The sequence below is a fragment of the Acartia tonsa genome, chromosome 5 (genome assembly GCF_053477335.1).
Source record: "Acartia tonsa isolate MP-2025a chromosome 5, ASM5347733v1, whole genome shotgun sequence".
NCBI classification, from domain to species: domain Eukaryota; kingdom Metazoa; phylum Arthropoda; class Copepoda; order Calanoida; family Acartiidae; genus Acartia; species Acartia tonsa.
Genome location: NC_137264.1, coordinates 20,378,899 through 20,406,555, shown reverse-complemented (window position 1 = coordinate 20,406,555; position 27,657 = coordinate 20,378,899). Strand labels below are relative to the sequence as shown.

Genomic DNA, 27,657 nt, shown 5'->3' with positions numbered 1-27,657 from the left:
TGAAACAGTATAAATATTTAGGTTGATAGCATATTATTCATTAGTATTTTGTCAGTGGGCAAAATGGCAACATGTAGCGGAAGTAATGGCGTTCAGGGTGGTCAACATGGAGACAAGGGTGTTGGAGGAGGAGCTAAGGGCAAGGGAGATATTAGAGGGCAGAAAAGAAGATACAAAGAAAGAAAGATGCTTGCCAAGAAAATGAAGATGGCAGCTATGAGTGGGAACCAGTACCCACGATGCGACTTTTTTATAATTTAATGATATTGTTTTAACAATTACTAATGGCTCTGTTTAGAGCCCCAATAACTATCAATGAGATTATTATTCTAAAATATTATTCTAAAATAAAGGGGGGAGGGGGCGGAAAAATATTTAAATTTTCGCGTGCTCTTGATGAGAGGGGTAATCTAATTTTCAAAATATCCAAAAAATATTTTAGGTTAGGTTAGCTTATAGTCTAGGGAGCCGAGCGCTGCGGCCACAGATGTTCGTTGTCGAGGGTACTCTAATTTTATAAATTTCAAAAAACTATTTTAGGTTAGGTTAGGTTATAGGCTAGGGAGCCGAGCGCTGCGGCCACAGATGTTGCCTGTATTATGATCGATTTTTAACGTTTAAATCCCTTTAATTTTGCAAACTTTTTCCGTAGGTACTAAGTTTAAAAAGATTACATAAGATCTCAAACTTGATAATGTTTTTGTCCTAAACAGGATGGCATCATGGTTGGGCTTGCCGGCGCTCTTCTTGGTAAACTTAACGGCGAATGTGTTGGTAAACAATTGAGATTTTCATTTAAATTTAAAACTGTTTGCATCATGGATGGGATTCCCGGCGCTAACCTCGGTAAACATTTGGGCGCAAATGTTATAAAACACTAAGTTTTAAAATGTGAAAATTTAATATTTATATTACTCTCTGGCTTTGTACTCTCTCGCGCTCCCCCCCAACCCAATCCCCATGGCATCTTGTCCTGATTCTAATTTCGTAGTAAACTGACGTAATTTTGCTACATGTACGAATATTTATATGTGCTTTTAACTCTCTTGCGCCCCCCCCCCCCCCCACCAATCCCCACGGCGTTCCAAAGAGTTCCACTTCCAACCAATCAGAGTGTTTCATTTTTGACCAATCACACACGAGTATTTTGAAAGCTTTGCAGATTTTTTTTATATAAATAGACTGTAAAGACAGTATCACAATTAGTCGCGTGAGGGCTTGTGGTAGCAACCTGAGTGTTAGCTAACCGGTTGCCACGGCGGCTAAAGAGGCTTATGTCTCTATCTTCCCCCCCCCCCCTCCTCTCTTTCCTGTCACACATCATAATATTTTATGGAAAATATTATTTTGTTGTCGGGGGGGGGGGGGGGGGGGGGCTACTCAAATTTTCAAAAGTGAAAAAAAGAGTTGTAGGAGGAATTTACCGAATATTTATATATTTATCCATCTATCTATCTGTCTGCCCTTCTGTCTATCTATCTATCTATCAACCGCATGTATAGTTTTGCATCAATGTTATTTCTTTCTTTGAATTAGAATATTTATATATCTATCCATCTATCTATCTGTCTGCCCTTCTATCTATCTATCTATCAATCGCATGCATAGTTTTATTTTGCATCAATGTTTTTTCTTCCTTTGAATTAAAACACTTATTTATCTATCCATCTATCTTTCTGTCTGCCCTTCTGTCTATCTATCAACCGCATGTATAGTTTTGCATCAATGTTATTTCTTCCTTTGAATTAAAATATTTATATATCTATCCATCTATCTATCTATCTGTCTGCCCTTCTGTCTATCTATCTATCAACCGCATGCATAGTTTTTATTTTGCATCAAAGTTATTTCTTTCTTTGAATTAAAATATTTATTTATCTATCTATTTGTCTGTCCTTCTGTTTATCTATCTATCAACCGCATGCAGAGCTTATATTTTGAATAAAAATAGTTATCCATCTATCTATCTGTTTATTTCCATCAACCGCTTTTAGTTTTTTTCTTTATTTTTTTAAATTAAAGAAATTATTAATCTATATATTCACCTATATATCCATCAGTCTGTCTGTCTATCTTTCAAATGCATGCAGTGTTCAAAGGGACACTTTTTGAAACCAAATAAAGAGTTACAGCTCTGGGATCTGAGATGACAGTTGCTTTAAAGAAGTACAATATGGAACTGTGAAGAAACGGTGGCGGAACTGCCACTCCCGCCGAAACCGCCGTTTTCCGCCGATTTTTTTTTTGCCTTTTCTCGTTATATTAGACAATTTTCAATCATCTGAGATAAACTTTTTCTTTAATAAAAGTTTCCCTTATATTTTCACTTGGCACTTGCAATCTTTTTTTTTATAATATTGACCTGTTTGAAATATTACAAGTGTCACGTAAAAATATAAGGGAAATTTTATGAAAAAAAAATTTAATCCATGATGATTGAGAACTGTCTAATTTGGCGAAAAAAAGGCAAAAAAAAAATTCGGCGGGAAATGGCAATTTTCGGCGGGAGCGGTGGTTCAACCGCCGTTTCTTCACAGTTCCATATCGTACCTCTTTAAAGCAACTGCCATGTCAAATCTCAGAGCTGTAACTCTTCATTTAGTTGAGTTCCTTTGACCCTTAGTTTTGGTTTCAAAAAGTGTCACTTCCGCCCCCTCCCTTTTGAATAAAAGCTATTTCTAAATTTGAATATTAATTTATTTATCAATCTATCTGTCTGTCTATCTATCTATCCATCTGTCTATCTATCTATCCATCTGTCTGTTCTTTTGTCTATCTTTCTATCAATAGTATATGCATAGTTTTTATTTTGCATAAAAGCTATTTCCTCTTTTATTTTCCTTGTCAATCTGACCACGGATAAAAGGACATAGAAGGTTATTCCAAATAATAAAAAAACAGTTTGGTGCTTTTCCACAGTGTCTGTTGAGGAGTGATTATCATCCCTTCTTATTTTTGAAATAAATTTAAATTAAAGGGGAAGAAATTTTTTTTTCTATTTCAATATTTTTAATACCTTGAAATTTCTATTGTGAATATTCTTCTCTGTTTAGAACAATAGTATACTACACATAGTTGTTAAGCAACGAATTCTTTATTTAATCAGCTCAAAGTTAAAGAGACTCTGAAAGAAGTTTTTGTATTTTGTATTTTGATTTAAATAAAATGAATTTTGTAATAACTAAAGATATGTAGGAAAAAGATCATATACTCCTTGACTAATCATACCAGCTATTTTGGACCCACAGGCCGGTTTTATGCTAATTTTCGTTGTAGATCATCTTTACTGTACATGCGTTTCTTACAGAAATAAATTTATGCTATCAAGGAAAAAATAAAACCCCGTCCTTTCTCTACACATTTTTCTTTGTTAAATTTTGTGAAAAAAAAATGGCGGGAAAGTCAAATTAATCCATGAAGCTATAAATATTTTTGTTCTTGTTTAATTCCCCCAAGTTTTTTCCGTTTTTATTGCTTATTGCTGAGAACTAAATTTGCATAAACTACATGCATTGACATGAGCCAGTTTAGATTCGTGGGTTCAAATCCTTGCAAAATCCGTATATTAAAGAGGATGTTTGTTAGTATGTCTGTCTTTCTCGCTAATTGAATTCTTATTTTCAGCGAAGCTTAATGTAGGTTTTTATTTCAGGGAGGGAAGAAAAGAGGACCCTTGTAATATATATTTACTCCCCATACATATTTAAGGTGGTGGTGACGCTTAACCTTCCCATATGAGACCGCCTTAAATATTAAGTTGTCTTCTGATTATCAGTGCGTTAACTAAAATCCCCAAAACAGCTTGATATTCGCAATTTTTATGCTTTTCCACATTAATGGCTCTTGAAACTTATTGCCATGCACAATCACATTTAAGACTTGCAGACAAAGACTGTACAGTAAATTAAATAGGTTGTATGTTGGATGTTACTCTACCTAATATAAAATAAACAAACAAATATTTTTTTTTTCGAATTAAGAATGTAATATGTAAGTATTTTAGTGCAGCTTCTACTACTTTAGGACATTTTTATAAGACATAAGGAATTTCTGCATATACATAGGGACATAGATTAAAAGTATTATAAACAATTAAAATAACAGGACAGACAAAGATTTAAATGACTTTATCACTAGTAGTTAGAATAGGCTAGCATTTAGTGCCTTTTAAACCACTGAAAAAACAAATATCAATGAATTGAAAATCGTTTAAAGTTTTAGATATAGGACATTTTGTTTCTTTATAAATACGTAATTTTTTATCTTTTTTTAAAAGTAACACGATACATAAACTTTGTGTCGGGGAGAATTTCGCTAACTACTGAAGGGTTATAACTGAAAGGTTAAATCCACCCTCCCAGGAGAAAAATTTAGTATTGAAACTATGAATAAAATATGTTTAATATGTTTTTCAGAATAAACACACACCCTTTTTTTTCTATATCCTTAGTTAAAATAAGCATAAGAATTGAGGAGTTTCTTAATTTCCGCGTGCATATATAATAACAATTGCATAGCGTTTATTTTCTTTAGAAGAAACAAACAATAAAATAAGAATTAAATTTAAGGGAAGAGGCAATTTCTGTAATAAAATTCCTCATATAAAAGTAAGAAGGCGTGTGTCTGCAACGAATGATCGCGTTAACCTATGAACTAATAATGTTTTTTCTATAGAAAAGCTTCCATAGTCACAGAACACGGTTGGACCCTCAGATGTCAAAACTTTATTTTAGTGTTTGGCCAAAATGACTTAGCAATTGTATCTGTAAGTACGTCTAATAACACCCTTTGCTATTTTTAAAATCCTAGAAAATTTTTTTTGCAAGAAAATTGCATAAATTCGCAACCTTTTTTAGAACCACTACATAACTCGAGTTTTAAAACTTTTTATATAAAATCCTTTTTACAAAAATTATCAATAATTACTTAAAATTAAACCTGAAAGAAAAAAAATCTCATTACACGTGTTAATTTGCATGTTTTAGGTCTTTTTTTGAGGAAAGTATAACTTCCACATTTTTGACAATAATTATATTTTTTTTAACATTTCAAAGTAAAATATAATAAAACTTAAACGATTTTTCTTGAATTATCAGTTGAAAATTTCATCAAACATGCAATTTAAGTGATGAAAATTTAATAAAATCATTTTTTGAATGTTTAGAATTACCAATTTTCTACATTTAAAACAAAATGTTAACAAAATTTAAAAACATTTTAACATATAACTTCAAAAATCAATAACAGTTTATAAAAAGATGTTTCAAAAAATAAATCATTAAAAGGTATTAAAATGCATTTGAAATTACTTAAAATTACTTAAAATTAAAACGAGAACATCTTTTTACACTGTATTCTGTGCAATAGAGTTTAAATGACATGATTAGTGAATGAAATATTTCCTAAACTCATTAAGCCTTTTTGTGACTATATTAAAAATAATTTATTTTGTTTTATATTGTTTTTTTATTCAAATATTTGACAAAATTTTCCCTACGTCAATAAAATAAAGTCAGTTTTTTACTGTTTCCAGGTTTTTCTTTATAATTATAACAATTAAATATAATATAAATCTTCATTATCTTTTATTTGAATTATCATACACATTAAAATGTAAAGTATAAGCTAGAATAGCACTTTTTTCAACGAATATTTTAATGACATTATATCAAAATAATTCCTCTTAAATATCACACAACATATGATTGGGAAGTATAGCCATTTCTTGGAGGTATAATATTTACAAAAATAGCATTAATTCTGTTTTTATCAGAAGTTAAAAAAATTGAACAATTCTAAAACAATGGTTGGCTGTCTAGATATTGAGTACACTAAGACTACGGCTCTGTTCTATTGAAATAACGTTGCAAAAAGAGGGGTTCTGAAAGTAATCTACCTAATTTTTTTTAAAGAACCAACAAGTACTGTCAGTATCTTTGTTCTTGTAATCTAGCAGACAATCAAATCATAACACAATTTTCATGATAAAATATTCAGGTTTCTACTTCACATTTTAAAAAATATACTGATACTGATATACTTCAAAATTTTACTTTGTACTAATTGAAAAAATATGTTGTAATTCTTATTTTAAAGTTACATTTTTATCCCTGACAAAATCATAGACGACTTTTAAAGGCATCTTATCTAAACTTTTTGAAGAAAAACTTAAAAACGTTAATTAAGTATGAAAACTATTTTCTTCGATTTTTCTGAAGTTATTATCGCATTCTATGGGTTTTTTATTATCATTTACTTATATTGAAAGTGCCAAACATTGTACCCTAACTTATTCATTTAATAAAAAACCAACCGTGAGAAAGAAAACTCGCCCCTGGCAAAAAATAAAATACCCTTTTCTAAAAAAAATTCTACATTTTTTTTTGTTTAAAACTTAAATTGAATGTGGAGGTGGGGGTCGAACTTCAACCTACCCTAAATTACCCGTAGAGACCTGTATGTGTGTAGCCACACAAAGTTTATAATTTGAAACATTTGCGGAGATGCAGGGACACCTAGAATGCAAACTATTAGCTTTATTTGACGTTAATTTGTATTGATAGTGCAAGGGGTTGTTACAGAATTAATTTAATAATTTTCTATATATTTCTGTTTAAAATTTTAATATTTATATTTCTCGTATTCATTCGAATCCGGTGGATAGGAACCGGTTCTCATCCATACGAAAAAAACTATGTCTAGCATCGTATTATATCCAGCTTTCTACGAATATAAAAATGTACAATTATAAGATTAAAACCAGTTTTTTTAGTATAAGATTAAAACCAGTTTTTTTAGCCCGTGCCTTCGGCACCTCGGGGCTAAAAAAACTGGTTTTAATCTTATAATTGTACATTCTATATCCACGGAAAGCCGTTTATAATACGATGAAAGAAATAACTATTAATCTTTTGAAAGCTTAGCGGGTTTTTGAAAAGGTTGCATTAAAATAGATTTATTATAGAAATGTCTCATTGTTTTTAAACTTTATTCATGGTGTTTTTTTCTTCACAAAATTTGTAATAAACTTTTGTTTTTTTTGTAGATCTTTGAAACTCTTTAAACAATATGAACGCATTTGAACCCTACTTAGAAAAAAATAAAGAGCCTGTATAATACGACTTAATTTTTAAAAATATATATTTTGTTCTAGTATTTACATACTTAAATGTTTTGAAAATGGAAAATTTTGTCATATTTGTTTAAAATATTGCATTTCAAGAGGGATTTATATCAATATTATTTATTATAAAAAAATATATAAATTCAAACTTAAAGAATCGTAAACCTAACTTATTATATATTTATAGCAATAATTAATTTTTTTATTTTTGTTGGCTTTTTATCTATTTTGATCATTGATAAATCAGTTTCATTTGTCTTTAAACATCTTGATTTTGTTTTAAATCATTTTTTTAAAAATCTGTTAAATTTTTTTTCCGAGAAAAATGTAACTCCAAATATTAGCAGTAACAAAAATTTGACAACGCATGCTTTGTTAAATTCAAAACAACAATAATTGCCTTGTAAAAATTTTGCTGAACTGAAAGATTGATCTAACCCTGAGGAAAGAAACTGAACCCGGAACTTTTCCTAGATTTTGTGCCTAACAAAGATATCAAGTTGCCCTCGTTTGTGGGTGGGCGCTGTGGGCGCGCATACAATACAAATTTTTAATGAATTCCTATTTCTTAAGCAGAAAAAGTTTGTTTATTTTTCCATAGAGGTCTCTTATTAAATATACTTTTTGTTTTGAACTTTAAATTTCTTTTAAAAACAAAAACAATATTTTGAAATCTTTTGTTTCTCAACCTAAATTCATTTTTTTGTCTCGAAATTTTTATGCAACAGAACTTAAAAATATAGGCAGTGATATGTTATTAGGGAAAAGTTAATTGTTGCATGAGTTATTGATATAATGTTACTATATTTACCAGCATGTAGATAACCAATCAATAACATTTGTTGGGAGATTCGCAAGGGTCTCGATTCAGAATTATTTTTCACAATAACAATAATTTGATAAAATTGAATTTTAAAAAGAATGAAAATTGAATGAAGAGTTAAATTAAACAAGCACAGACCAAACGAGTCAGTTACCTATTTTTCTCAGGAGGGAGGTAGGGGACTGTAAATTAAAATGGTACTCAAAGTTTTATAACCACATAATCTTATTCGTTGGTTCCAAACTAGTAAAGTCCAAACTTGACGCCAATAATTTAAATCCTTAAAAGGGATAATTAAAAAAAATTTTGGAATGCAATTCAATTTATCGTCCACTGTATTATCCCTTTAGATCCCTGATAATATATTTACAAAGTAAAGGGCAGACAAAGATTTAAATAAATATTCCGACTAATGAGGAATAGTTTGAAAATGAATAAAAATTTAGATTCAATTTTTAAAATTCTTTTATATCCCAACATTTTTTATTGTTGTGTGCCTTGTTTTTATTTACAAATTACATTTACATTATAATTTTTTCTTATAAAGAATAATTTTAGGCGGGTAGCTAATATGTTTTTGGTAAATGAAGTTTATTAATATATTTCCATAATTATTAAGATATTCATTTTTACTTAAATATTTCCTATTATTTCTTTTTTTATATAACAATGCGTCTTATTCTTATATGTCTGTAATTTCTTTCCAACTTCTGTCTAAAGTTTTTTCTACACATAACAATAAACTATAAATATTCCAGGTACTATAACAGAGAAACTGGTGGTACTATGGTGTGTGGAGACAAGACAGGTTGTTGCAGCACTCACAGGACAGACAGACAGACAGACAGACATACTAACTATTAATATTCCAGGTACTATAACAGAGAAACTGGTAGTACTATGGTGTGTAGAGACAAGACAGGTTGTTGCAGCACTCACAGGACAGACCAGTCATCTGGTTAATCTATCCTTTATTCAAACGGAGGTATGCAACATTATTTTTTAAAAGTTCTAATTGATTTTCTAAATTTTTATTTCTAATATTTCTCTAAGTCTCATACTCTATCCATCACTCTGTTACTGTGTAGGAAGAAGATGAACATGAGGACGAGGGTGATTATGACAAAGTGCTTCTAGCTGGTCTTAGTGAACAGATGCTGATTGTCTGGGCTGTGGATAATGTAGAATCAGACGCCATTTATCCAGGGATACTATAAATAAAAATGAAGCTACTCTAAAGTCATATTTCAAAATGTAAAGACAAAACGTCTAGTTTGACCTCTAAAGGTGTCTTTATTTGTATTGTAGATGTCAATTAAACACAAATACCTTAAAGAAAATACACCATTTAGTAAGAGCATTTTGCATTAGATATTTATGTGTATTTATAAGGGGTTTAAACACTTTTAATTACCTAATCTGTACGCCATTAGACATTGTACGCCAAATTATTAATTTCTATTAATTATTAACTGTAAGTAAATCGCAGAATTTTTATTAATATATCTCCAGCCTGTGATTTAAGGAACTATGTCCCTTAAAGTTATTTTATTTATTTGAGTATTTGAACCGTAGAGCTGCTGCCACTTGGACCCAAACACCACACACGCTGGCTTAAACCTGGAGCTTTTATCAACAATTACAATATGGCAGCTAGCAACATTACCAACAAAAAGTTGGCAGTACTAAGGAATGTTTTATATAACTTACAAGCTGTTTCGCCTTTAGCTCTCATTTGGGGGCAGGAAGGGGGGAGGGGGCAAAAAAGCCTTACTACTTTACAAAAAGGACTAATTCTTTCGAATATAACAAAAATTTCTAAGCCTATTGAATTCTTATATAAAAATAATTTGTCTGTACCTAAATATCTCGCAATCTGTAGGAACCAATATGAGTCTTCTTTCAGTAGAGCTTTTGTAGTTCCTGGAAAGATTATACTATATTTTTAGGAAAGGTACTTTCAATCTCCCAAGCTATATCACTGCTAGAAAAAATTCTACCCCCTCTCCTTTAAAATCAAAATTAAAATAAGGGAGTTTTAAAAAAAACTGTCACCTCCGGCCGACCTTTTGTCATCATTTCTTGATATTTTTTAAACATTTAGACCAAATTATTTTTCCAAAACTAATTTTTCTTTCTTATTTGTATACATGTTTATAAAACCAAATATTGAATCAGACAAGAATCATCCGGGGGGAATGTTTTGTCTGAGGATGCTATCACAGCCGCACCTGACGACAGGAATAGTCAACATATTTTAAAATATACGAACTAATAACTAATAACTGAAACCCTCCCTCCTTTTTATGAAATGAATTTAAATAAGAGAAGAGGTATTGTTATTTCCTATGCCTAACCCCTTGGGGGAGGGGGGGAAGGGGTTACAGTCTGCGGGACTACCCAGTACCCAATGTAAACTAACATATAAGATAATAAAAAACAACAAAAATTACTTATTCCTATTTTAGGGTGTGTTAGGGGGGGGGGGTATATATAAGTGCTTAACAATTTACTCACTTTTAACGCGCATAAATAACTTATGTTTTCAATTTCTATTTCGATAGAAATCGAATAACTATTTTGAAAAATGGACGAAGAATATTTGCATCTGAACCTGAGCTTGATGAAATAACAGCTTTAAGGCTGAGTAAAGGTACATATTCTATATTCTATTTTAATTTATCACAAATTAGGGTGGGTCGATTTTGGACATTTTATCTGATACCAAAGTGGAAATTTTCACATAGTTTTTAGAAATGTAATACACCTCTGGATGATTAAAAGTCTAAAAACAGTTGGCTACCACACATACAATTGTATATCTATTTTGAATAGGAGTCAAAAATTTATTGAATCAGAACTATGGCTTTATGGTGCTCCTAATGTAGGCCTTGAGAAGTAGAATCAGGAACTTTTGTCTGTTTCAAAATATCTTGTTCCTAGCCTAAGAAATTACTAAATAAACACCATTTTTTGTTGAGAATTGGCCAACTTTTAGAGTTTTTTGAGACGTATGAACGATTTATTTTGAAACGGACAAAAATTTCTAATTTTACTCCTCAAGGCCTTTTTACAGAGCACCATGAAGCTATAGTTCTGATTTAATAAAGTTTTGACACCCATCATTTATTTTTGTTTAGATTGTGATTATGCGGTTTACGGAACGAGTGTTGGATTTGTCAAGAAATTTAAATTTGACAAAAGACATCCCAGTGTTCAAACTTTGAAAGAAAAACACTCCTCGCCAATTATTACTATCAAAGTTACTTCAAGTGGCACTGTTGTTTCAGGTAGTTCTAAATTAAATTATTGATTGAAAAGTATGAACACTACTAGTTTTGAATCATCCAATGAAAAGTTGTCCAAAGTTTTTAATTAAGATAACTCTTTTCTCTTCTTGACAGTCAAAAATTCGCATAATCTGAATTACTATGAAACGTGTAGAAAGTTAGAAAAGTGTTATTTTTCTACATATAAAGTGATCAATAAAGTTGTGAAATCGGAGTCAAGAATCTGGTTCCTTCAAAATTGCATAAAGTTAAAAATTGTACCTAACAACTCAAAAGTTAAGATCAATTTAAATGAGCGAATACAAGTTAAAACACAAAAAAAATATGGCCTGTACAAAGATGTTAGTTTGATAAAGTAGTCTTGGGTTGAGATGGATCAATAGCTTTTAAAACTTAGATATTTGTTACTACATATATTGCAAACTTTTTAGGTGGTAACGATCACAAAGTAAAAATTTACCACCCGGATGGACGAATTTTCACTTGCGAAGGACATCAGTCTTGTGTCAGGTTAGAACAGCTTTAATAGTTAGGAGGAGAATTATTGTCAGTTTGACATTATCATAGCTTTTGACTAATTTTTCAGGGTTTTTGAAAACAATTTTCAGGTATCGTTAACTAAAAAAAAACTTTTTTGTCTATAGTTGTTTTCAACATTATAATATATGTACATTATATTCTGATTATTCAATTCTGCTATTCTACAAATATTAATGTTCGTTTGTCGTATCATTTTTAAGCTTCGATTTCATGGATGTTGTCATGATTGTTTTCATAATATTTATATTATTTATGCTTAGAGATGTAGAGTTAATTTGTGGAGAGACTCAAGTTCTAAGTTGTGATAGAGAAGGAATTCTCAGGAATGTTAAACAATTATGATTTAAATATAATAACTCAACAGTTTTCCTTGTGTTATTTAAATTTTTGGATCTACTGCAGTTCACGGTAAAATATTGCTGGTAATGCAATTTTCCAAAAATCTATGAATTTTAAAGGCTGCTAGCTGCCAAACGGCTGAACGTACAGATCATGCCCGCACACTGTTTTAAGCGACATAAGAAGGCCTACAAATAATCTGGAATAGACATAAATCAATAATGCATAATTATCTCGCAGTGCAGAGAAATGCGCGAAAAAGACCTATTTTACTCGTTTTTTCTTCAGTTAAGCTTTCCCTGTGCATCATTGAATCTTGGCTATTCCAGATTATTTGTAGGCCTTCTTATGCCGCTTAAAAAGGCGTGAGGTATGATCTGTACGTTCAGCTGTTTGGCAACTAGCAGCCTTTAAAATTCATAGATTTTTGGAAAATTGCGTTACCAGCAATATTTTACCGTGAACTGCAGTAGATCCAAATTTTTTTTTTAAACTATGGTATGTTGCTAGCTACCATAGTATAGATTTAAAGGGTTCTAAGAGGTTGTTAAAATCATAAGAAGTTTAATTCGAGAAAAAAAGCATGATTTTGATTTAAATAACTTTAATCTTACTTTTCTATTTCACTTCAATGTAAAATTTTCGCAGCATACTATTAGTTCCTATTTTCAATAGCAATGTTACTCTATAATTAATTTGTCTGTCCGCCCGTCCGGCTGTAACGCAATGGGTGAAATGTGATTTTCTGGACTGCTACGGACCTGGTTGGTCGGGTGGTCAGTCATGCTACAAAATAAAAATAATAGAAAACATGATGTAACTCATCTCTTCAACTGCCTCATCAAACCAACAACATTTACCCCCACAGATCTTTGGAAAAAGCCTAAAGCAGTGGCCACATTCCTGCAACTAAATAACGAGACTTGATGACAACCTGATAAACTAGAAAACGTGGCTGCAATCATCATTAGAAAACATCAAAATGCGTGTAAAATATTCTTGATTTTAACATGATCTGCTCTTTAAATCAATTTGTCCGTATTTTAATGGATATATGTTGTCATCCTTTATTTCCATCTTTAAAAAAATTGTCTAACCCACACCAGGATCTGGGATATAGAAACAGGATTGGAGCTAGAAAAGTTCTGCGAAGGTTTCACAAGCTTCTCCAGCTGTCTGGATGTTTGGGAGGGAGAACAGGTTGTTATTTAGCCTTTTAAAAAAGTAGTGTGCAGTTCTTTTAAAAAAAAAAGTTTTTATGTTTGTCTGTCTGTTAAACTGTCGACATTTGACCTTTCTTAGATTTTCATCAAATTTACAAAATTTTCTAGATGTTCCATGAAGTATTGAGGATGCAATTTGCCCAAGAAATGTTTTTTTTCTCTATCTGCTTGACAAGACATTCCCTGAGGAACTAAGATTAATAAGGGGGGGGGGGGGGGGGTCAAATTCTGGTACAATACAATCAATCTAGAAAAATTTCAGGAAAGTCTGGCAGCTGTTGGGGGCGTTACTGGGGGTGTCTCAATCATAAACCTACAAACTGGAAAATGCCTCATCAAAATAGCGGAGTAAGTATTTAAAAAAACACCAAAACTTTCCTGCAAAATACGTCCAAGCTTTTTATTTTAGGGGTTGAACGAACATGAACATAATCTTTATAGGGCGGAGGCGAAACTTTTGTTGACCCCTCCAACTCCCAAAATCTTTATTTAGACGGGGTAAATAGTAGACACCCCTTGACCCCTCTCCAATCTTCTAACGTTCTTGCTTCTTGTATTTTCCAGTTAATTATAAATCATTTCAATTGCGCCTTAGTCGGGTGCTTGACATTTATAGTAAAGATTAATTTGAAAATACTTGAAGTACCTAAATTAAGCAAGGCGGACTTATTTTAATTTTAATGAAGCAGCAACAATTTTTGTATGATTGCTTAATTCAATTTTCGTCTACATAACATACTAGGGGCAATTGAGGGAAAGCCGGGGGAAGAGTAGCCCCTGTTTTTAAAAAAATCTTTGAAGAAGAAAAGGTTCTTTTTAAGGGGGAGGGGGTTTCTTGGGACTATAGTTCTTTGATGGGTGGAGGTACCTCTGGACCTACACACACACAGATGGACATACTCCTTCTTTCAAGTAGGGTTTTAATTTTATGTGAATTGACGTCTAGTCTGATAAGTACGAATATATGGAAAATATTAAATATGTATAAATATTAAATTGTCTCCCAATTAATAAAAAAATATTAAAATATATGCTTTTTATAACATATTTTTAGGTGCGTCGCATTTATATAAGTGGTCCCTTACATTAAATTTGAACTCGTTCTCTTTGGGTATAATCAGGGCTCGGCACCTGCACCACAACAGCGCTACAAATTTAAACCCGATTCCTAAAACAGTTAGGTTAAATTGAAAAAGCGTAGAAACTCCATAAATCGTTAATCGAATGTCTGTAGGCACTTTTCTGATTTGGAATAATGATTCTTAGGACGAGTAGGCACTGTTTTATCAGCGAAGCATTTCTATAATAAAGTCTTAAAATATACCATATGGCCAAATTTAACATCTGGTATGCAGGGATAAGGGATGGGTAACGTAGGAAAATATTATTTCAGGCCTATTTCTAGCCTAATAAACCAGTTTTGGGATGGCGCAGTGGTTCGTATAAAACGCTAATGAAAAAGCTGTGTGTGTGTGTGTAGATAAAGTATAGAATCTAATTCAGGTAGCTAGTTTAAAGTAAAAAACATAACTTTTTATAAACCTATATATTAATGGCTTTTGTTAAAATGAAGTTTTTTCTCTCCCAAAATTTTTTTATCTTTTACTTTGGTAATTTGAACTGTCAGAAAGCTATCGTTGGGTTTCCCTCAGACAGATTTTAGTTTGTATTATTTGCATTTTTTTTAATGAGTAAAAATTTTATTTGAAAATTTCATTGCTAATTAAAATTCAAAATAAATAAATTAATATGCACTTGGGTAACATTCTATCAAGTTCTTTGGATACTATTATATAGTGATAGATTTGTACTGTGTTGTATTGTACATATATTAGGGTTAAGGTGTTGTATCAATTCCGTATTAAATTTTTAAAATTCAAAATACAACATCTAATTTATAAACTACCAAATGAAAATTTGTAGCTACCTTCTTTCCAAAAAATAATCCCGTTATTTTTGTTTTTTCTATATGGCCCTTTTTTAATGTTTAACTCTAAGCAGATTTAATAATTAAGCTAATGTGATCTAACACCATTTGTATTTATTTTTTAGTAGCAGACGAAATCATTATTTTTTCTAGAATTGTCTGCTTTTAAAATTTCCGCCAATTGGTGATTGGTTGTTAAAACAGGCCGATTCTTATTGGTATAGAGCGATAGCTACTTGGGAGCGTCCGCCAGTTTGATAGGAATTTGTAATAGTTGCAATATCCCTTTAAAATCTAGGCCGGGACCTAATTAATGGCCAGGTTTCCTATCCCTTATCCCTGCTGGTATGTATGTAATTTGAAATACATTTTTTTGTCAATGTTCGTTTCTTGATAAGCTTCACTTTTATGGATGTTATCATCCTTGTTATTTTGATATTTCAAAATTTTTATTTAATGTATTAAATAAAATATTTCCTAATGCAGTTTGCTTCAAATAATATCATTTTAAAGGCCATGTTTTTCTACATATAGGGTGGGTTGCTTGTTAATTTTATTATTTTAGAATCGTCCTATTGATAACTCCTTTTCAAATATTCCATCAACAGTAAAGTAAAGCTAAACTATAATCGTAACAAAATAATCAACACGTCAATCTTAAACATTTAGATTTTTCCTCAATGCTATTTTATTTCTTAGATACCTATTGAAGTACATATATCAGAAATGTCCAGATTAGCTTTAATAAATGTTGTCATCCTTGTAACAAAATAGTTTATTTGGTTGAATAAAAAATGAGACAAATACTAGTAAATATTTAGAGGAACCCACAAAAATCATCTAAAATATCAAGCCATATTTTAAAAAAATGTTAAAAAAAATTGAAATACGTGCATTTTTATACAAATATTTTAAAATACACTATTTCGTTAATAGCCTATTCAATGTAGTTTTTCTTCCATTGTACCCTTTGACCGTTTTAAAATAAAAAAAATTATGTAACTCCTAATTTCTTGAATATTATGAACAATTAATATGTTTAAATTAAGAATCAACTTTATTTTCAGCAGAATGAAACAAGTTAAAACATAAAGACATTAGATTAATACATTACTAACTTATTACACAATATAACCTGGATTTTTATTTAGGCAAGGACCAGAAATTCGGAGGGCAAGGTTTGGTCCTGCGGGTAATATTCTGGCCACTGGACACGATACTGGAGAAACACAGGTTAAAACAAGTTCCATTTTATCATGAAAATTTCTAATATTGTAGCTGTGTTGTTGAAAATCGTAGCTTGTCATAAAAAGTTGAATACATTTGCAATTCCCCAAAAAATCACTTTGCAAATTTCAATTTTCTACCACGTAGTTTTTAAAATATCAAGACTTGAAAATCGACTTTTTAAATTGCATATCACAAAAAGACGATTTTCAAGTCTTGATATTTTCAAAACTACGTGGTAGAAAATTGAAATTATTTCAAATATATGCCATATGAATATAGTTTAACCCATTAACTACCAAAAAATATGGGGTTCACTAAATTAAGTTCAAATGCATTTAGTGAAACTACCCCTTTAAAAAAATAAATCTTTGATTTGGGAAATTATAATTATAAAATGTCATCGCTGGTATTATGTTTTTGAATCATGTTTTACTAAACATAGGTAAGAAAAACTTTCTCTACTAAAAAAGTTTCTGTTTTTAGTTTGACAAATTTTAGTTGTCTGATCGGACATCTATTCATTTTGCAATGATTTATCCCTTTAAACTTTTAAAATCTAAGTAACCAACAGTATCCCTTTTTTTGTTTTCTTTCAGATATGACAAGCCACGAATTTCAATAGATAAGCTAAATTCAAACTTTCAATGTTGTATAAAATTTTCAGTTTTAAAAGTTTAGTTTTAGTTCTAAAACATTTTATTAGATTTAGTTTATTAGTTCATAATATGAATAGCCTTCAATATTTCTTTACATTTGCATGCTCTATAAAATTTGAGATCAATTTTGTTTAAAAAAGTATTTTTTGATATTTTTTGTCGTGTATTAGAATAAAAAATTTGGGGTAAAGTCCTTGTGTGGCAACGCTCTTTAAGGGGCGATTCTTCGTTTTTCTTATAGTAGCTATTCTCCTATTTCTAGCATTTGCGGGGCCATTTGCCTAACCCTGTGGGGCAATCACCTAACCCAATATAACCTAAAATAACCTATCAAAAGCCATTTTAAAAATACGACGAATCGACTCTTATGGGTCGTTGCCACGAAAGGGACTATTCCCAAATTTTTGCATTCTTATTTTTTTGTATAAGTTATTGACCGGATTTTCCTATTACAATATTTGTAAATTGCTTAAGTTTGCTAACTTATTAATTTTATATGTTAGTTAACCAAATATTTATTAACATTTTATTTACCTACTTGTTTATTTAATCAAGGAAATATTCCCAAAAACTTTTATTTGTATATAATACAATATAGGAAATATTCTTACATATTGTATATATTTGATGCTTATATAAGTCAGGGAGTAGACATTGGACTGTAAATTATACTAGTACCAACAGTTTTATTATCACGTTATCTTTTTCATTGGCTCAACTTTTGGTTATTTATTGAATTTAGATTGGCTGTTTGGTATTGCTAACAATTTATCGTCCACTGTCTTATCCCTCTAGATATTTGGACAATAGGTTCTGCTGTTTTTCTTCGAATTCTTTTACTGTTTTAAATAGTTTAAATTAGACACAAATGGTTTTTGTTATTTTTGTGACTTAGGATTCCGAATCTAATTGTTTTGGTGGTGGTAATTCTAAATTTACAATCCAGGTAAGATTTCAACTTCGTGCTTTCCCTCAAGGTGACTATCGAACACTAAAAAGATCCTAGCATCTTATTAAAAAAGAAATTAAAAATAAGGGGGGAGGGGCAGTTTTTTCCTATGCCTAACCCATGCTGGGCCTATGCCTTTGGTGCCCCAACCTTGCGGGGCTACCCAGAAACGTACCCAATATAACTTAAAATAAACAACTAAACGAAAAATTCCTCCTTCTCTCGTATTTTAATTTTAAAAAAATGATGTAGGATTTTCTGTGTTCAAATAGGTACTTTGAGAGAAACCGCCTTTGATAACTTTTGATAACTAGAGATAAAAAACTAAATTGCACTTTTGATCCTTCTATATTTGTTTGTTAGTTATTTACTTTAGATACATGTTGATTCATATTTCTAATATTTTTAATAGTGAATTTATATTCATAATCCCCAGTGAATGTCTGTCGGTCAGACTTTTTGTAACGTCATTCACATCTGTTTCACATTAAATACATCTTTTTTTTCTTTTCATGTTAGATATTAAAAATAATTTTACACACTCAGTTATTTATTTCTTTTAGAATTTACTTTATCATACCTTCTAAAAATCTACTTCTAGCATGCTTTGTATTTTAAAAAGATTTTCTGATTTTCTTCTCTATTCTATACTCTATATGTATGCAAAAATAGTATGTTGTATCATTTAAAATAATAGGTAATGATATACATAGATAAATAATATTAGAAAAAAAATAAAAAATATAGGTACCTTAAACCTAATATTACTATGTTTCCATCTGTTATTTATGAGAAAGTTTCTTTAAGATCCTTTGATTAATTTTTATAAATAATATATTTACCTAACAATTATTGCCCTGCCTCAAATTTAAACCCACTTGAATGAAGAAAAAAATTCTAATAAGATCGATTGTCTGTTTAGGAAAAGGTTCAGACATCAAGCTAAATTATAATAAGACGATTTACTAAGGCTTACACGCGGCTGCCGAGCCCTGTATTACGAATGATACTCAATAGAAATATTTCTTAATAATAATCTGAATCAATTTTGAAGGTCTGGGATATAAAAACTGGAAGAAGCCTGCTCACATCTCCACTCAAACTTCACAACTCTTGGGTCAAGGATCTGGCCATCTCAAAGGTGAGCATTTATATTTATAGAGAAGCTATGTTTATATTGAAGCTAATTCTGTACATTCAAAATGTAACATGTAGATTTTTTCCTTAAATATTCTGTATTTTTTTAATAAACTCTTTTTTTTTCAGACGTTATTTCTCTAGAGGGGTTAAGCTACCCTCTACCAAAATATATAAAGTTTTACCTGATCGGTACAGATAGCTGGATCTTTTGTTACAGACTTACAAACAGACATCCTAGCACTTTGGTTTTATTAATTTAATTTTAGGATGGAAAGAAAATGTTAACCGTTGGGGACAGATTAATTTGGTGGAGTTTGGAATACCTGGCTAAGCCTCAACCTTTGTCTGCTGGTCCTAAACGAAAGTTGTCTCTCCCCATGCCCAGCCGTTCTAGAAGGTATTTGTTTTATTGATATGACTATCCCCACCATCCACATAACAATGATATGAAGCTCCTTTTATAAACCAAAAACCAGGGATAGAACAATTGATGGACAATATTTTGTTATTTTGGAAGGGAGAGGACATTAGACTGTTAAATTATACTGATACCTAATGTTTTGTGACATCGTTATCCTTTTCGTTGACTCAAAATCTGTTTAACCCAATAATTTTATTGTCTTGAGATATTAGATACCTAAATGAAACTTTCTCAAATTATTGCATGAAAAAGCTTTTAAATGTGGAAGTAAGTAAATTAATTCTTCCGTCATTTGCCCATCCCACCCTTAATACATAGAAATATTTAGGTCAAGTGAGTCCAGATCCAACGCGAGTTCAATCCACGAGGACAGCCTGGATGGAGCACACCTGGCAAACCTATCAAATCTGAACAGGAAAAGAATAATATGAAATAAAATGCAAAATTTCAAGTATTATTATAGTTTTATGTTGGATATTTAACTAGTATACATGTAGACGAGAAGCTACCTTGGAAAGGAGAACCATATCGGTTCAGCGACTAGCGAGATCCTCCGGTACAAACAGACATTCTGTTACTTTATTATAAGGATTGTGATTGTACAAACTAGGTGTATGCATATCAATTTTTGGGTGCGCGTTTGGGAAGTAAAAATGGCAGGGAAGTAATTCAAATATCGGGAATAGTACCTTTCGTAGCAACGCCCCTTAAGGGGCGATTTGTGGTTTTTTTTAAATGGCTTTTGATAGGTTATTTTAGGTTAGGTTAGGTTATATTGGGTTAGTTGATTGCCCCGCAGGGTTAAGCAATTGGCCCAGTAGGGTTAGAGCCCCCCCGTAGGGGCTAGAATAAGGGGAAAATCTACTGTGAAAAATACGAAAAATCGCCCTTTAAGGTGCGTTGCCACGAAAGGGACTATACCCCAAATATCTTATCTTGTTGATACCCTCTTACTTGACGCCCGTAGTAGAAACTCTCAAATTCATTTGACTTTTTAGTATTTGCTAAAACTTTCCCAATATCCCTTGATAAACTAAATGTAAATCTTTCTTTGGATGTATAAATATTCCACTAAGCATTTATGCCGATGGTAGAATCCTGGTACCTTGTATGTACTCATTATTCTTTGTTTGAAGGCTTTCACTTTCCGGGTCTAACAGTCATATAAAAGGAACGCTCTATTTTAAATGAAATGCATAAAACTTTAGGCTTAATTCTAGTTAGATGGTTGTTTTAAACTGATTCAGCGTTACGCTAATTAACAGAAACTAAATATCAGAAAGACTTGTAGGACGTATCGAAAGGGTAGGAATGTAGGTGGCGCCTAAAATTTGTTAATTCGTTTATTTTTTGTGGGTGTTGGGGGGGGGGGGGGAGGAGAAATTACTCCTTTACCTCCCCACCCCCGTTAGACGTCCCTGAGAAATCATCTCTACATTTTAAATAAAAAATAAGAGTGTCCTTTTGTAAAGAATCTGGAAGCCACGGCAGCAGCCCAATGTCCCCGCCAAGTGTTGCAAAATCACCACAAATTCTCGCAACCTCTCCGCCTGCTATAAAGTCTCCACTTTTGCCGCCGATGTCGCCATTGTTGTCTTCGCAACTAAGACGTCACAAGATTCCTTATAGTGCAGGTTGAATTTTTTAATTATTACTAGCACCTACCAAAAATAATATTCTGTGGCATCTACGCCACTAGAGGCCTCTAGGTGCCCTTGAGGAACGTAATTGTTACTAAAATTGTCGGATCATGGATAGAAAACGAAGTACTGGGTTCCGTCGTATTTTCACAGTACCTTTTGATAGGTTATTTTAGGTTAGGTAAATGTTAATAATTGCCCCGCAGGGTTAGGTGATTGTCCCTGCAAAGCCCCCAGCATGGGCTAGAAATAGGAGGAAAGCTACTGTGAAAATAAGACAAAAACCGCAACTTCGTTTTCTTTCCATGATCCAAATTGTCCTTCCATTCATTGATTTTAGTTGTTTTTTTTTATTAAAAATATTTATTTACAGTTTTAAGACATAGATCATTTTATTAAAAATATTTTGTTTTGTGTGGGAAGATAAGATACAATAGGATTAGTGATGTGATCATATTCCAAAATTAATACCTGTCCATTGTTACATCCAAAGGTTGGATATTTATTGTATTGTATTTTTATCATACACTAATTTTAAAAAGGAGTGGTTTTATCTTTGTGTTTGTCTTTAAGTTTAAAATGCACAAAATGTAATTGCTTCAAAACCGATAAATATCCGATGGATTAGAACCGGTTCTCAGCCCTACTGAAAAATTGTGTATATCGTATCAGAAATAATTTTCACGAATATTAAAATAAAAATCATAAAATTATATCAGGTTTGTTAGACCGGGTCTTCACCTTCCCTGGGTCTAATAAAACTGGTTTTATCCTTATCATATTTTTATTTTGATACCCGCGGAAAGCTGTTTCTAATACGATGCGATAAATAACTATTATTTGTAGAGATCAAACCTCCTCCCCTTAAAAGGCAAAACCTCTAGTAACTAAATGAAGCCTTAAGTTTTAATAAAATAGTCCAAGTTATATTGGTTTTAAAATATTTCTTTATATTGTACTTCTTTTCATGCATATTGTATTTCTTGTTTAATATATAAACACAGATTCTTGATATTTTTCTATTGTATTTATTTTTAAAACCAAGCATGTAGGTGGTCAAAATGAATGTAGATTTTATTATCGTTTTTCTATCGCAGGCTTTAAATATTTTTTTCCAAATATAAGAAATATTGATTAGAAATATGCAACGTCTGCTATTCAGCCAAATAATTCCACTTGAAATTGCTGAAAATTAAATATTTTGTTGGAGTAAATTTGGAGTAAAAGTTGTTTTTTTGGTGTAATTGAAAGGGAAGTGGGCGAGGAGGGGAGAAAAAAGGGAAGGGGGTTGAGGGGAAATTTTGACTTAGAATTGTTTGTCAGAATCACATATCCTTTTCCCTGAGAAATATGGAAGTTTTAAGAGAGCAAAAATCTTTTAAATTAATTCTTTATTATTAAACTTAAAACTTGTTCTACTGATTGCAAGAAATCTTTCCTATTGAAAAATTTAAATTCATCCTCATTGATGATAAACAAAATAAGCTCATTTGTAGATAAAACTATTGGTTGAAAAGTGTGATCACTGCTTGTTTGGAACCAAATAATACCAAATAGAGTACGCAAAGTTTTTAAGGACGATTTCAACTTCATATGCCTTATTGTCCGTAACGTATGGACGCAAGGACCTATCCAATTTGTGGAAAAGGTTTTTTATAAATAAGAAAATATTTAAGTACTTATCAATGCTCTACTTTTACTTATAAAGAGACCAGTAGGTTGTGGGTAAATTCCGTAAAGGTGTGAGTTTTAAGGCTTGAAAACAGTTGTAGATCAATGATATTCTCTAAATATGTTTATTCCTTATAGAATAGAATCATAGACAAAAAGTTTTTTTAAGTTAACAATACCTGAAAATTGTTAAAAAAAACTTAAATTTTCACTGAACGCTTTGCTAATGTCAAGATGACAAAAATTAATTTTTAACATATAATACAAAGAATTACCATGGACAATCAAATAATGTTTTTAAAAATTAATATCTTTGAAATAATTGGCATTATTTGTAATTTCTGAAGCTCTTTCCAATAATTTTTTATAACAATTTTTTAACTTAAAAAAATTTTGATTGTCCAAAGTTCTTTAGAATATACATATTCAGTGAATATTATCGTTCTACTACTGTTTTTAGCCCAAAAACTCATACTTTTACGGAATTTACCCGCAACCTACTGGTCTCTTTATGCTTAAACGATATAAAAATATACATGTTCTTATTAAAATATCTCTTAAATTCATTTTATAATTCTAAAAACAAAATATTGGTATTTCTTTTAACATACACATATATAATAAGTGTTTTCATGTTTTTTTTCTTTGTTTTTAATATACAATATATATTATATAAACTACATATGCTAAAAATTTAATTTTATTTAAGGTTCAGCTCAAAAACGGCCGAATTCGTTAAATCTAGAAAATGTTCGGTCTCCAAACTCACCAGCTGCCAATAGGAAAGATAAAAAGGTAATTTATATTTTCCTGTCATTCTTCTTGAAATGTTTTAATCAAGCTGACAGATCTATGATATTATAGACGTCCGTCAAGACAGTTACAAACGTTTTTGGGTTAGTTTTCATTAATTTTGAGGTCATTTAAGAGGGTTGCTGTTTACTAATATTCAAGTTGTTTAACCTGTAAGTTTAGGAAATAATGTTTTTATATTTTACACGAAAGGACAGTAGGCTTTTTTATTTCATGGAAACTAATCTTGGTTTTGTTAATTCGAGCTAGTTTTCTAGTTTAAAGAATAAAACAATTTGATTTTATTAAAATTTTAAAATTGATGTTTTTAGACTGGCAAAGGGTCGCAGAAAGAATTGTTACAAACATTCGATATGAAGGGCAGTTCGGCCGACAGAGTTTTTATAAACCAGGTTAGTGTGTAGAAGCTGCGCAGCTACTATATAATTGAGGTTTATCCACCTGAATGTCCGTTGTAAAGAAGAATGTAGATTTTTTACACCACATTAAATCTTCAATTAACAGAATCCTACATATGAACCCCAGGATAAGATAATGGACGATAAATTGAAATAGAACCCCGATGATGATGGACAAAATTACCAATTTTTGGGGTTCATATCAAGGAGGTTAAGAAGGGAAAAATATAATGGTAGACGGCTGAATAAAAATAATCCTACAGCAGTAAGATTAGTGCCAGTCAAATGCTGTTTTAAGTCTAAAGAACTAAACACACCTTTTTTTTATTTTCAGGATTTTACTCAATTTGTGACAATAGACGACGCTGGAATATTATATATTCTCAATGAATACAGACCAAACACAGAAATCACCAAATTCTTCCCAAATAACCTTTCTTAGCATATATCTTTTATTGATAGTTTTTTTGCATCTTGTACTTTTTGGTGAATATATTGAACTTGACTTTTTAAAAGTAAACTTAGACTTTCAAAACTTTATATTGTCTTCAGAATTATTTCAATTTATTTAAAATTTTGTATTTCAAACCTACTTCCCCCCCCCCCCTTTCCTCCACCAGTTATTATTAATTTTAATTGTAGCCCAAGTAGGGGTAAGAACCCTTACTAAACCTTACCAAAAATAAGCCTGAAAATTTGGGAAGGGAGAGGTCAGGAGGGTTCGTTGGTCCAATTTTGACCCCTAACATTTTCTTTCAATTGATAGTTAATCAATACATTTTAAAAAAATATTGGAATTTTTTGACATTTATTATATGTATGTATTTCTATTATATGGATGATGTCATTCTTGCTAAATGTTTGTTAATATTTAATATTCAAACAAAGTTCCTTGTTGAACACTTGTAACTCCTCCCTCTCCTTATTTTTTAAATAGGGTTAGGGGACGGGGCTATTTTTTCGTTTTTTTTGTTTTAAGTTTATGTCAAGTAAATTCAAATTTTATTGGGTATTAGCTATTAGGTAGCACCACAGGGTTTTGGCACAGTTAGGTATAAGCTCCGCAGGGTTTGGCCCCAAGAAGGGGTCAGGAATAGAAAAAATCCATATCCCTTTTCAATTTGTTCCAAAAATAAGGTAGGTGGGTTATAAGTGCTCAACAGGTAATTTGTGTGTAAGCACCTGATATTTATTTATTTATGTTGCAAGTAACCTTTAATTATCTTTATTCCAATGATATTATATACACATGTGTAAAGGTCAAATACCCATAGAAAATTGTAGATTGAAGGTAGGTAGATTATTTTGCTCAAACTCAATTCCCATAGAAAAAGTATTGTAGATTGTATATAGGTAGATTTTATTGGTCAAACTCATTTTCCACAGAAAACATTTGTAGATTGTAGGTAGGTAGATTATTTTTCTCAAACTCAATTCCCAAAGAAAACTTTTCTAGATTTTGGGTAGGTATGCCATCTTGTTATTTCTATAATCATAATAAATCTGAATACGTACCATTACAACTTTCTGTAAAAAAAGACATTTCAGGTTCAAATAGTTTTAGAGCAGCTACTTAACATCTAGGATATGTTGGTCTGTACGCCTGCCGGACGTAAAATTTAGTTTTTGTACCTATTCATTTTTTGTAATATTTGTACCGCTCATTATAGACATGATTGATTTGTAAATTTTTATGTAGCTTAATTTTTGGAGGATTCTAAAATAAGTTAATTATGTGCCATAAACTAGTCTTTGTTTATAATCGGATTTTAAGATTTTAGAACATAGAATGCTAAGCATTTATTGAACTGAATGAATGAAATGTGATGTATTTTGGTCAACTAATTAAATTTTTTTCTTCTATGTTATGGCTGCATAATCGTACTTTCCCTTTAATAGAATACTTTGAGTATTCTATATTAATCCATGATGAGGTTAATGTCAACACTAGTTAAGTATTCAATATAAAATTGAAATAACATTTACCTATATCAGCTTAAGTGGTACAACTCTTATTTTATGTTTTTACCCTGCTACACGAAAAAAAATCTTTTATCAAAAGTTGTTTCAAACATCATGAATAAATTTTTTTTCTTCAGTTTACTGGACTGATTATAAATATATCTGCTCCTTCTGTAGATTAAAAATAATGGTTAAAAAGTTTGGACACCAACTTGAACCAACTAATCAAGCTTCAATAAAGGGACCCAAAGTTTTTGAGCCAATTAATAGGATAATGCGTTCATAAAATTTTGTTTACCAGTGTAATAAACAGAATGACCCTCCCTGCTTTTTTCACAAGTTCTTTTTAACAGATACATACTCCTTTGTTGATTTGTTAGCGGCTGCGCTCCTAGCATCTATGGTCTCTATATTTAAAGGAATATAGAAGTGTAGAAAAATAGCCTAAAACCATACCCAGACTTATCTAAAAAATTAAAACCATCACAGGACCTATAAGAAGCTTCACTGTAACGGAGAACCATGTCGGTTCAGTGGTTAGCGAGATCTTACATAAAGTTATTTGATAAGAGCTTAACATAGGTCCCAGGACAGTTTCAGGCTATTAATTTTAGTTTTATTTATTTGGATGATTTAGGCTTTTTAACCCCTTTCTACCACTTTAGATACAGAGCCCCCTAGATGCTTGGGGCGCATTCATTTGTAGTTAATAATGAGCCAATTTTAGAAAACTATTTATATGTGATTAATTTTCACAATAGACGTTTTGAATAGTGTATTTGAAGAAGACTTATTGTACCTTAGTAAAATTAGTGTGATAAAAATCAAAATAGAAGAAATGCTGTATTTTTTAATACGCGAGTCTTTATGATGTAATTATTTATTTTAAGATACGTATAATGAAGGAAAAATAAACTATTGAAATAAAAGATATTTTTATTTATAGGTGATTTTCAGAAAATAATAGGTTACAATTACAATAACAGGTAATGTTATGGTTTTATGCCATTTTTCGTATTTAATTTTCTTTCAAGGTCATATATATTCCAATTAAAAAATATATTTACATCAAAAATATTGTCTTTTATTGCTGCGCCTTTTTGCTTTCAACTTTTCAAATAATTCCGTTTTAGGATCTCGAAAATAGATAATCAGTTTTGCATTTCATGGAATATATTAACTGGTCCCGTTATGTTTATTTTTCTAAGTATGTATTGCACGCCACATGTGGAAAGGTTACTTTGACTGTAATTTATAGTATCTCGCATAAGTTGGCTTTAAAACTTTGATTACTTTTACTACACCTTGATTGGTAGGTAGAAACCAGCATTGTCTTTTCTACTAAAAAATTTTAATCAACATAAGGGCAATTATGTTTTTATTAATTGGGGTGAATTAGTTAAATAAATTTATGGTTAATTGTCTTATCCCATAAGATCCCTGATATTTAGCATATAATGTTATAACATCTTTTAATTTTTATAGAAAAAAAACAAAAATAATGAGGATAAC

At 30.9% G+C, this 27,657-nt stretch overlaps 2 protein-coding genes across 8 annotated transcripts in view; both read left to right on the top strand.

The window, feature by feature from the left end:
- Positions 1-19,381, top strand: part of LOC145320052 (apoptotic protease-activating factor 1-like) — a 61,304-nt gene extending 41,923 nt beyond the window's left edge. Inside the window, exons 34-47 of the mRNA XM_080162491.1 lie at positions 8,705-8,754; positions 8,869-8,931; positions 9,035-9,152; positions 9,522-9,636; positions 10,125-10,187; positions 10,511-10,599; positions 11,087-11,236; positions 11,668-11,746; positions 12,037-12,103; positions 13,601-13,686; positions 16,417-16,498; positions 18,047-18,097; positions 19,155-19,241; positions 19,367-19,381. Of these exons, the coding sequence (XP_080018617.1) occupies positions 8,705-8,754; positions 8,869-8,931; positions 9,035-9,152; positions 9,522-9,636; positions 10,125-10,187; positions 10,511-10,599; positions 11,087-11,236; positions 11,668-11,746; positions 12,037-12,103; positions 13,601-13,686; positions 16,417-16,498; positions 18,047-18,097; positions 19,155-19,241; positions 19,367-19,381 (1,115 nt within the window). The remainder of the gene's footprint in view (positions 1-8,704; positions 8,755-8,868; positions 8,932-9,034; positions 9,153-9,521; positions 9,637-10,124; positions 10,188-10,510; positions 10,600-11,086; positions 11,237-11,667; positions 11,747-12,036; positions 12,104-13,600; positions 13,687-16,416; positions 16,499-18,046; positions 18,098-19,154; positions 19,242-19,366) is intronic.
- Positions 13,159-27,063, top strand: LOC145318989 (uncharacterized). 7 transcript variants are annotated; one of them, XR_013879630.1, is made up of 13 exons: positions 13,159-13,315; positions 13,601-13,686; positions 16,417-16,498; positions 19,155-19,241; positions 19,507-19,637; positions 19,990-20,077; positions 20,799-20,832; positions 21,134-21,295; positions 23,682-23,767; positions 24,097-24,177; positions 24,518-25,088; positions 25,347-25,474; positions 26,852-27,063. XR_013879630.1 is itself a non-coding variant. In XM_080160799.1 (12 exons), the coding sequence occupies exons 6-12, from the start codon at positions 19,519-19,521 to the stop codon at positions 24,623-24,625; spliced, it is 678 nt and encodes a 225-aa protein (XP_080016925.1). In that variant the 5' UTR covers positions 13,159-13,315; positions 13,601-13,686; positions 16,417-16,498; positions 18,047-18,097; positions 19,155-19,241; positions 19,507-19,518; the 3' UTR covers positions 24,626-25,088. The 7 variants fall into 7 exon arrangements, 1 of the variants encoding a protein (XP_080016925.1); XR_013879629.1 differs by lacking the exon at positions 26,852-27,063 and having other exon boundaries at positions 24,518-25,070; positions 25,363-25,697; XR_013879628.1 differs by lacking the exon at positions 26,852-27,063 and having other exon boundaries at positions 25,347-25,697.
- Positions 27,064-27,657: the final 594 nt, after the last annotated feature.

Bases quoted from the DNA above. Each gene is read 5' to 3' on its own strand.
- LOC145318989 (XM_080160799.1), top strand. From the start codon at position 19,519: ATGTTAACCGTTGGGGACAGATTAATTTGGTGGAGTTTGGAATACCTG. The intron at 21,296-23,681 runs GTTGAATTTTTT...ATTTTATTTAAG, and splicing joins CAAGATTCCTTATAGTGCAG to GTTCAGCTCAAAAACGGCCG. The intron at 24,178-24,517 runs GTTAGTGTGTAG...TTTTATTTTCAG, and splicing joins ACAGAGTTTTTATAAACCAG to GATTTTACTCAATTTGTGAC.